Source organism: Centruroides vittatus, unplaced genomic scaffold, assembly GCF_030686945.1.
Source record: "Centruroides vittatus isolate TY-2023 unplaced genomic scaffold, ASM3068694v2 scaffold_464, whole genome shotgun sequence".
Lineage (NCBI taxonomy): Eukaryota > Metazoa > Arthropoda > Arachnida > Scorpiones > Buthidae > Centruroides > Centruroides vittatus.
In genome coordinates, this window is record NW_027122710.1 from 2,873,467 (window position 1) to 2,885,487 (window position 12,021).

Consider the following 12,021-nt stretch of genomic DNA (forward strand, 5'->3'; position numbering starts at 1 on the left):
AGAGCATATACTCATTGTTCTGATATGCATTCCAGGAATAGAGTTCCAACATATTAAGAGCATTGCCACTGCCCTAGGCTATTCAACAAATATCATCAAGGACTTCATCTGGCAGTATCTTACTCCAGTCAATTGTACAGAGAACAACAATCTGCCATACAAGACTTTTACCTTTAATAGGGAGGGATCTCTATGGTATCTACAGAGAAATATCCCAGCTAGCCAATATTAATATTGCATTTAAGAAGTCCAACATTTTTTTTCTTGCTGAGGAAGGATAACGAGGCATGTGAATGATCTTTGTTACCTGACATTTACACAATACCTATTTTTGATAACAAGATAAATTAGCTCCAATGTATTGCCAGTGCTATCTGCAGGCTACAGAATATTTAACTAAAGGAATATCACTACACCATTTGAAAGGGTTTGTGCACAACGACCCTTATGGCCTTTGCTTATGACAATGATGTCCAAGTGTCTTTTGATAATGCATATCTCTTACATAGCACATATGTTCCTGCTCGGGTCAAGTATCTTGAAAACCTTGAAATTTACAAAGATATTGAGTTTTGTTGTTAATTTTCATGACACATCTTCAGTATTACAGTAGAGCATTGATTATCCGACTCAATTGGGGACTGGGGTTGGTCGGATAACTGAAAAAATCGGATAACCGAAAAGTATGAAAAAATACATTATTAGTATATCCCATGTAATTAGTATATTGCTATTAACCTACTTTGCATTGAATTTTCATCAATGTTAAGCCCAACAAAATTTTTTAAAAGATAATAATTGTCACTATTGTATCGTGAAAAATTATTTCTTTATTTTCCACAAAGTAAATACAAAAATAAAGACAAAATAAAAAAATTAAGCCTGATTTAAATACTGGCCTTCCTTTCATGGTTGAGCCATGTTGCCAGCTAAAACATGCAAAAATTTAACAAAAATAATATTAAAGTAGCCAAGACAGCCAAATATTGTAGCGCCACATTACTAGCGGACATTTGAATTTGCTGACTAGAACGCGGTCGGATAACCGATGTGACGGTTGATCGGGGGTCGGATAATCAATGCTCTACTGTACATGCATGGAAGGCTAATTATGAACATTTATAATTTTAGTCATTTTTATTTTGATTTTTGTTTTAAAATTTTTATATTTGTTTTATATATTGTATTTTATATATTTATATTTGTTTTATATATACTTTATCATTTTGTATTTTATTTTAATTCTATTTTTTCTTCAATATTCTTTGATGCATGCAACCAGCATGAGTTTAACAAGTTCTATATAATATTTCATAATCTAAAGATGGCTCTTAAAGACAGTTGAAAATGTTTGTTCTTAAAATAAATTGATTCATTTTAACCAGATTATAGGTGTTTGTGCTTTTAATGTATCTCATCCACTTTTACAGTATATTTTACTTTTTTGCGAAGACACAATGCAGTGACAGTAGATTTAAAACACTGGGCAAATTTTCATCCTTTATTCAGTTGGAACGCTTTTTACATCGCGCATTTTGGGCCGATGCCCCTCTTCAGCCAACTTATAATTGTCTGTATGTGTTACAAATACATGTATACAAACAGCACAGCAGTTATTAGGGGTTGTTACCTCCTAAATGTTGGTGTTAAGAGCTTTTATGGAATTTTATAGTAGTCCAACAGCATGAAGATTCATGCTGTTGGAGTACTCGTACTCTGTCTATGCTTTCGAACAAGGTGCGGTCCAGTCTTTAATGGTATACAAGCTCTTAACACCAACATTTAGGAGGTAACAACTCCCAATAACTGCTGTGCTGTTTGTACACATGTATTTGTAACACATACAGACAATTATAAGTTGGCTGAAGAGGGGCATCGGCCCAAAACGCGCGATGTAAAAAGCATTCCAACTGAATAAAGGATGAAAATTTGCCCAGTGTTTTAAATCTACTGTCACTGCATTGTGTCTTCGCAAGAAAGAAAACATAAAACACGGTTTCCTCAAGATAAAAGTATATTTTACTATTAATTTTTTTACTTGGAAGAAACACAAAAATTTTTTAAGTTTAACAGAAATAAAAATTGTAAATGAAATAGATTTTCTATATAGCAACTGTCAATTTAGCAGCTCATCATGCTATAATGATCAGTAGAGGTCTGGCTGATCTCACACAAACACAATGCTACTTTATCATTGATATAACAACCCCATAAATGGTCGAAATCTCATTAAACTTCCTCTTAGATTAAAAACTTCTTTAATGTTAAGACACTTTTATCAAAATACTGTGTAAATTAATACAATTTCAGTAATGAATTAAATGGAAAAAATTACAATATGTAAATATGGAAAGCTGTTGTAATGTTTTTATTATTATTATGTTGGGTTATGTGAGATATACTCGGTTAACACCGGTGGCTGTGTACTATGCTGGACCAAAGTTAAGGCAAAGTAACCAAAACAAAAATTTAAAAAGTGTATCAGTGTGTGTGTGTGTCTGTATTCAGGAATTTCCTCACAATATGACATGTATTCAATATAGTTATTATTATTATTATTATTATTATTATTATTTTCTAAAATTATATACCCTTTGTCAGAAAAGTTCCAGGACAAAGCTCATAAAAAAATAGAAAATTGCAATTACCAAGTAATGATTCTGCTCCTGTCAAAGTAGTTCCCTCAGCTATCTATACACAATTGCTAATGTTTCTGGAGGTCTTGGAAGCAAGCAGAGAAAGCTTCAAATGTGATGCTTCTTAGCTCGTTTGTCACAGTCCGTTGGATGTCTGCGATATCTTGACAAAACATTCTTTTTAGTTGCCTGACAAAATGTCCTTTTCAGTTGCAACCCTTTGTCAGAAAAGTGTGATTTTTTTTCTTGTTTCTGTGATTGATAAAGCAACTTACTGAAAGAGACATTTCATCAAAATATTGCAGACATCCAATGGACTGTGACAAATAAGCTAAGAAGTATCACACTTGAAGTTTTCTCTGCTTGCTTCCAAGACCTCCAGAATCATTGGCAATTGTACATAGATAGCTGAGGGGACTACTTTGACAGGAGCTAGGATCATTACTTGGTAATAGCAATTTTCTATTTTTTTATGAGCTTTGTCCTGGAACTTTTCTGACAAAGGGTATATTATTTAATTTATGATGTAATACTTTAAATATTTTTGTCTCTATATAAGAAAAATAATCATCCTTCCTCCAAAATTAGAAAATATTCAGGGAATTCAATATATAATGACCATTTGATAAACATCTGCTTTCGACAGGATATCTGAAGATTGTCTGTCTAATGAAAACATTAAAATTATCCATTTGCATTAAGTAATGTTCAGGAAATTTTGAAGTTAACTATTAAATCACAATTTATTATCTAATGGACAGCGAATGACGAAATTTTATTTACAGAAATGTAAAGAGCTGTTAGACATAGAGCAATTGGTTGTATGATTCCTTTGTGTGTTAGGGCTGCTATCTTTTTGCTTTGGTTATTGTTCTGCATTGCTGTTTCCAATCTTGAAATGCTCAGATCTTGAGGAATTGTGTTCTAAATCTCATAAGCTTTTTTCCATCTACTGGGTGGACTTTTGTAGTGATGTTTTCACTTGAGATCGTCAAATTGAAAAAAGTCTGGCAAACTAGAGCTTCAGACTTGTTTAGGAGGTCTTTGTATTCTACATAATAAATTTCACTTTTATTCCTCATCTATTGGAAGTGCACGCAAGTTGGCTCGATCACATATGATGAAGCTTTATCACAGTGAGAAGTAACTTTGCAAAGTATCTGGCATAACTATAATCTCATGAGATGGACAAAGTAATAAACAAGTCACAGTATAATTCTCTATTAATCTTGGTCTTAGGAGGCACTTTGATGAGTTACCATTCAAAGTGCTTTCTAAAACCAGCACCATACCCAGTGATTTTATTTCAACTATTATAAGACCAATTTTTGAGTGATCATTTCCCAGGTTTATCATAACAAATTTTCTTTTTTGCCATTACAATAACTTATTGTAGAAGTATAAATTTGTGAGAAACTTATAAATATAAAATAATAATTATTTCTTTTATTCATGATAATATTTGAATAACAATTATTCAGATATTATCATGAATATATTATTATTTCAAATTATTTTTAAGGATTCAATGGCACAAGCTATGGAAGAATATCCGGACACCTGTGCAGTGTTAGTGAGACGTCACGGTATTTATGTCTGGGGCGATACATGGGAAAGAGCAAAAACAATGTGAGTATTTAATTTTAATAGTAAAATTTCTGCTGTTTTCTTAGGTAATTCCAAACTGTAATAATCTGAATCTATGTTTAGTACCATGAAAATGCACTTCAAATGAAAAAGAATCACTTCCCCAGAATAAGTCAAGCACATTCTAAGACTTGCTTCAGGTTAAATGTTCAGAAATTTCTGCACACTTAACTTAAAGAAAGTCTTAGAAGTAGACTAAAAACATTTGTGTTGGAATTTTCATTTATGCTAGGCTAATTCATGGTTGGAGTGTGTGTGAGTGTGTATATACAGGATGGGCCAGTGAAAACGAAACGGCAGAGTGTTCGTGTTTGTCCAAGCAAATCGCTCGGACAGGTCAATTTTACTTTCGAGGGGACATCTTATGCAATAAAGTTTTTGCAATTCTGAATACAACAGACAACAAAAAATTTTTAAAAAACTCATTTATTTTTTATTAACTAAACAAACATTTATTTCAAATAAAGTAACAAACATAAGAGTTATCAAGTATTCAATAAATGTTCGAATTGAGCACCACTAGCCTCCATACAATAATACAAATTTTGCTCAAAACGGTTTCTTACACTTCGGAAAGTTTCGGGTGTTATTTGACAACACTCGTCTATAATTCTTTGTCGTAATTCTTCAAGAGATCTTGGTTCGGTTGCATAGATCTTACTTTTTAAATGTCCCCAAAGAAAAAAATCAAGAGGACTAAGATCTGGGGATCTAGCCAGCCATTCTAAAGGACCTCTACGTCTGATCCAATGCCCAGAAAAAGCCGTGTTCAAAAACTCTATAACTGATCTTGCACAATGCGGGGGGGGCTCCATCTTGTTGGAAAGTAAGGCGGTCTTCTAAGTATCGGTCGTCAAGTTCGACGATATCAACAAGTAATGGATGTACAACATTTTCAAGTAAATCTAAATAACTTTCTCCCGTTTGATTACTGCCTAGGAAAATGGGGCCAAGTAGTCGATCTCCAAAGATTCCGGCCCACACATTTAGCTTTTGTGGAGTTTGGCTATGAACTTCATGAAATATGCTTGGGTTATTATCTGATCAATATCGACAATTGTGACGATTAACCGTTGAGTTTAAAAAAAACGTGCACTCGTCGGAAAAACAAATGTTAAAAAGATAATCCACGTCAATTCTTAACCTTTCTGTCATAATTTCACAAAATTGCTGTCGCCGATTAAGATCATCTTCATTTAATTGGTGAACTAAATTAATTTTGTACGGATGAAACTTGTGAGCTTTGAGGATCCGGCGAATAGATGTTCTGCTAATGCTAGTCACAGCCTCCAGTTTCCTTGTACTTAAAGTTGAGTCTGCAGCAACTTGCCCCAAAACCCCAATCTCTGTCGCTTTGTTTCTTACTGGACGTTCACGTCCGGGGTCGCGTCTTTTGTTAGCCACAGAACCCGTTAACTGAAACTTTGAACCAACTACAGAACATATTTTGCGTTACAATGTTTGTTTGGATAGCGTTGATTAAATAAATTTGCAGTAAGATGAGCATTCTCGCCATTTTTGAAATGAAGAGTTACTATTTCCACCCTTTCAGCAATTGTGTAAGTCATAACGATTATGTTGTACAAAATTCACAATAAACAAATAATAATCTTAAATTCTGATTGAATCACTAAGTGGTCAAGCTTAATGTGAACACTACAAAAAAGAACATCTGCAAACAGATAACACATTATCAGCCTTAATTTTATAATCAATTTTTTTCCCCTTGCATTTGCAGTCTAGCTTAAAAGGTTTTTTTTATGTTTGTTAATAGTTTTTACTTTTTCCGAAATAAATGTTTGTTTAGTTAATAAAAAATAAATGAGTTTTTTAAAAATTTTTTGTTGTCTGTTGTATTCAGAATCGCAAAAACTTTATTGCATAAGATGTCCCCTCGAGAGTAAAATCAACCTGACCGAGCGATTTGCTTGGATGAACACGAACACTCTGCCATTTCGTTAACACTGGCCCACCGTATATATATATATATATATATATATATATACCATTTTCAGTATGGAATAGCAAAGAACAATACAGTACAGGTATCCCTTGTATAACATGGTAGTTGAGTTCTGAAAAAGTTCCGTGTTATGCGAATCCCTGCTGTACGAAACAAAGGACTGATGCAAAACATAGGGTTACATTCCAGAAGTTAGCAAAAGTACTTCTGCCATGTCATTATGCCAAAATACTATTCTTTTTCATTACTAAGAGAAATATATTTATTAAAGCAATCGATAATTAATTAACAATCACAATTAAAAGTACTGTATGACGCATTAATATTAATTTCAGTTAAACCAGGATATTTTCCATTTACAAAGTATTGTCATCTCAACTTTTCTGTTGATCTTGATCAGAAATATCAGCAGAATTTTCATATTTTTTATTTTCATAATTAAAAATTTTTTATGGGTGATGAAATAAAAAATATTTTATTAATTGAAAATTTGTTCTAGCGAGTTGCATTTGTTCGGTCGATACCAAGTGCCTTTTTTCCAGAATTTGTATTCGAGTGCCAAGATACTGCCATAATTCGTTTGTCATTTTACAAGTGATTGCTTGCCTACATTAAAAAAGTTTAATAGTACTTATCTAAGAATGTTTAAACTTTACTAAATACAGAAATTAATCTATGACAGAGACAGTCTTAAGGGCTAAAGTCTGAAAGCACCGACAACGACACCTGGTTGATAGGAAAGTTAGTGCAGTTTATTTCTTCCTTGCCCTGTCAGTTTTCATTAAAGTAAACCTGATGAAAGGCACAAAATAATTTGAAAATTTCAACATTCTAAAATTCGAGACAATGCATGCTTACTCAAATAAGAAAAAAATATTGAATAACGAAGTTTACACTTAAAAATTGTGAAATTTTGTACAGAGGATTTCTCGAACTGTGCTAGAGAGAAACTGGAAGTTGTGTTGTACAAGAGATATCCCCAATTTTCAAACTGTATTGTAGAAATATTGTACAAGGAATACCCATATTTTGTAAATTTTTGAATTTCATATTTAATTACCATAATTGTTTGTTATAATAAAATTTGAGCAACTAATAATTATAATTTCAAAATTACACTTAAGTGATGGTTTTTGATGTATTTTGTAATAAAAGTTTGGATTTACTACTCTTGTTAAACAGTGATAGAAATATCTCGGTACAAGGGTACAAACCAAATTTTGATTCTGTAAATATTCTTGAACTTTTTAATAATTATCAACTGATAGACACTTGTTGTTAAATAGATTTCAAATTGTATAAAATATTTATTTATCAGGTGTGAATGTTACGATTATCTATTTGACATCGCAGTCAGAATGAAGCAGATGGGACTCGACCCGACCGCCAGACCTTCGAGTGAAAGTGTACAGCATGTGGTTGCTGTCCCTCTGATGTGTCAGACGAGCGAGCATGGCATCGCCAATGCGGAAACTGCCAAACAAACGACGAGCGAAAATGTTCAGGTAATTGGATGCTCGACTATTTTTCTAACAATAAATATAATATTTATTATTATAGTTAATTAAAAATTACTCTTGACTTTCATTTCAATTTCCTTAAATGGCTGAATGGCCAAGTGGCATTGGCCCACCCTCCGGGACTTCCCAGAGTGGTGGACTAATGAATGAATTTGAATTGAAAAACCCCAGGAAATTTTTGGGAGTTGTCTATTTGGGATATGTCAGGCTCTATTCTTACTGCCCAGCTGTCCCATTATAGGCCCAACCAACTCATGAAAAATGACCCTCTTAGTGTTCAAAGTGCAGAAAGAATTTAAAAAAAAAAAAAAAAAATAGACTTCCAAGACATTTCATTAAAAAAAAAAATCAAATATTAATTTTGTAATTGAAAAAGGTATTATTGTCATAATTTTGTCCATTTTAATCACAAAAAAATATTTTTCACAACTTGATTAAAATATAAATGCTAATCTTTATAATCTTATTTAAAGTAAGTCTCAATCCATTTTTGTGAAAATGGTAACAAAATCATTTGTTTGCAAGTTGGGTGCAGCATATCAACCCAAGAAAAGAAAATTGCTATGGTTTGTGCATGTTTCAGTGGAGTGACATACACGGAGGTACCTGTACATCAAATCTTCTTGTTCCAAAACCTTCAAGAGATCAAGATACATTGCTTAGTGAGTGGCATAGACCTCTTTCTCCTCCAGCTTATTTAACACCTGGATGTGCTATGCACATTTTATGACTTTGTAATGAAGAATTTCCCATACTGTCAGTTGTGGAAAATGAGCACCTACCTGGCTTAGTTTTCTGGTTGATAACATAGACTCTGTTTCTATACATAGAACTATTTCATTTGATATAGTGGGTTTTCCAGAAAGTTGTGCATCATGCCATTACCCATTAGCTCAAATTTGTTAATCAACAGTCTGATATTGGCACTGATAGGAGCAGACTTCCTGAATTTCCCATTTATGTTAATCCACCAAAACATATGCAAACAACAGTGGTTCTCTTTTCTTGGATCGACATGTTTCACATGACCTACATATAAATAACTTTGAATCCATTTTTGTGAAATTAGTAACAGACTTTATAATCACTTTGTATAAGTGTGAGGTTGCCAAATTGTGAACCCAAATCAGGATAGAAGTGGAGATTCATATATGGATGCAATGAACACCAAGACAGACTTGCAGTCACAAAATATTCATTCTGTCTTATTGATCAAAAGGGGGTTACAAAAACCAGCACCCTTGATGTTCTTGCAAGCAACAAGAAAGTCTGTTAGATCTTTTTTAATTAAGGAAATCCCGAGAGAGAGAATGGTCCTTTCATTATCACAATGGCCGGGGCAGTGTTGTCAATGGTCAGGAGAGGATGAGATCCAGTGAGAGGGAATCAAAAGAGAGGTTGAAGACGATAAAGAAAGGTCCGACACATAGAGAAGTCAGAGAGAGACGCTCTCTCATCCTTGAAATTCAGAGTTTTTATTATTTTCTGTCCCCAATCACCCATTCCATTTATTCATTTTTCCTCATTTTGCTTGCTAAGTGGTCAGTCACTTATCAATTTAAATCAAGATCTTGTTACATTTAATAACATCTAATTTGATATCAACTGGAGATAGTTGACCTTGGGACATACATTGTCTCATTTTCTTTTTATCACGTTTCTGAGAAAAGGTTGTAAACCCTTATTATTATTACATTTTCCTTTTACAGGGAAAAAAAATTAAATATTAACAAATTTAGTGGGGTTCTAGGTCATTTCCAGAGCCTTGTGTATTGTTTTCGATTAACTCTTTACAATAATAAGTAGCAGAGAGAAAGACATATTTAAAATGTTTAAATTCTATTGTTTATTGACAATACAAGGATTTACAATTTGAAGTTAAAAAAATACAAAAATGTGCTGTTTTTCTGCATGAGCAGCACAGAAATAAACCAATCGGTTTTCCATTTCCACAGGAAAATTTGATATTAATCTAAATAATCAGAACTTACAATATTCAGTGCAACTTTAAGATGATTTTTTAAATATGTATTTACAGATAGCAGGAACCGACATAGCAACTGTTGAAGAAATTGCATCTGGTCTCGAAAGAAGTAATGTTCCATTTTTATTTTTCTTACACTAATTACGTTTAATATGAGATCCTTTTGAATTTAATATTTAAAGAAAAAACTTTTTCGTAAAACTAAGCTACTATTGAGGACATTTTTAAATAAATCAACCAACACCTAAATAATCCGCCTAATAAATGGCTATAATTAAATAATAAATATAAACGAATTTGGTATAGAGGTAAGCATTAGGCACCATCTCATATCTAAATTAATAATTATAATTTTAATAAATAATTTAGAACATTCTGGAAGAAAATAACTGACCCGGGGCGGGGATTGAACCCGCAGCCTCTGCTTGCCGTGCGGTGCGCTACCAATTGCGTCACCTGGACCCCAAGTCAATCATCACTTCCAGATGTATTTAAATTTCGATATAACCATCTACGGTTACTAATGTTGCTGACTGGAGACGACTCCTACGTCCACTGGCCAATAAGGCACTCAGTCAATTATCGCTATCCCCGGCAAGGTTGATTTATTTAATATAAACTTCGGGCTTTGAGATGTATTATATGAGGACATTTTTCTCAATTTAAATTACTTAGTTCCTACCATCTCTGTCTTTCTTTTTCTTTGGTTATATCCAGTGGTGATATTCGAAATAGTTAACAAAGGGTTCGCTAGCAGAAAATTTTTCCCTGACAATCACCGACAAACGAAATGGAAGTTTTGGCTAGAAATAAATACAATACCTTTTCTTGCGATATATCTAATAATCAGTGGTGTATTTGGAACGTAACGAGCCCTGGGCGAAGACCAGGTGAGAATAGTATATTAGTGCTGTCGACCTTTTTTTTTCACCCCGAATGGCAGTGCTGATAATAGACAGATGTCATCATCTCTCGAAATACAATATCCTTTTTATTTTGCTGTCCATAGCCCGACACGTCTTTCATAGCCATCTTGTATTATCTCGCGCACGTGGGATTGTGGGATCTCTCTTATGACTTCTTCTTCTTCTTCTTCAATTTAATTTGATATGGAGATTATAGCCTTTGCGGCTCTTTCTCCGACTGACGATCTCTCTTATGACTGGATCTAGTTTCAAGAACTTTCTTGATTCGATCACGATTAAATCTCGTTTCGGTCGAGAGAGATCGCACCAAGACATAGTCCCCGACCTTGCTCACAATCTAGATTGAAATGCTCGGTGCGAACGGGGTATAAGGCTCTAGTTTAGTAGTATTACAGAGTATAATATGTATATTTTAGTATATTTTAAAAAAAACAAAACCACTGAGAAATGTTCCATGTGTTTTAACAAGGTTCGGAAAACTCAAAATTTTAACAATGGGTTCGGCCGAACCTGTGCGAACCCGCTGAATATCACCACTGGTTATATCCATTCGTTAATAGATGCCAAATGATCTGCTGGGCTATATTAAAGCCAGTTTTAATAATAGCCTGACAAATCTGGCAGATTGTTTGGCAATAATTAATAATAGGGTTATTGTATTTGTATCAATGGCAGGCAAATTTCTGGTGGAAAAGAGCAACCTTTTGAGCCTGTTTAAGACATGCTTGGAAGTATGCACTGCTGGACAGATGAACATGGCAGGTCATTTTCTATTGATGTCTAACTTAAAATCTGTAAAATTTTATTTAAAAGTAATATTTTACTTAATTTTTTTATTATAAACAATCATCTGTGCAGCTTTTAAGATTTGGATTAAACAAATAGTTTCAATATAACTCTGGGGCATTCTGTTTTCTATTTTCTGCACATCATTAAACTGCAGTCAAATGTTGCAAGAAAGGAGAGAGGAAAAGATTTAAAACTGTTTAGTAACTTTCCATGCAAGAATCCTAAGTTAATGTGTGTCTTATTAAAAGAAAATCACCACTTTGTACATACATGCAATACAATTTTTCATTGGTTGTTACACAATTGCGACAAAAGGTAATTGTGGTTATTTGTCAGCTGTGCAACTTACTATGACCTTCAACAATTTAGATGTTTTCATGCATTTCTGTTTCTCAAACACTTCTTCATGCCTGAGAAACAGAAAAGTCATTTGCTGCTCCTTCTGAGAAACCACTTGGTCCACTTGTTATTTATTTGAAGCTGAGCTTGTTTCACATTAGGCCTTGTAGCCTAAAAACTGCATAACTATAAATGTACAGGGAGCAGTAACCAAACA

General features: G+C 33.4%; 1 protein-coding gene across 1 annotated transcript in view; it reads left to right on the top strand.

Annotated features, from left to right (window-relative positions):
* Positions 1-12,021, top strand: part of LOC136989335 (uncharacterized) — a 43,175-nt gene that overhangs the window by 28,270 nt on the left and 2,884 nt on the right. Inside the window, exons 7-9 of the mRNA XM_067287465.1 lie at positions 4,159-4,265; positions 7,565-7,751; positions 9,805-9,859. Coding sequence (XP_067143566.1) covers positions 4,159-4,265; positions 7,565-7,751; positions 9,805-9,859 — 349 coding nt within the window. The remainder of the gene's footprint in view (positions 1-4,158; positions 4,266-7,564; positions 7,752-9,804; positions 9,860-12,021) is intronic.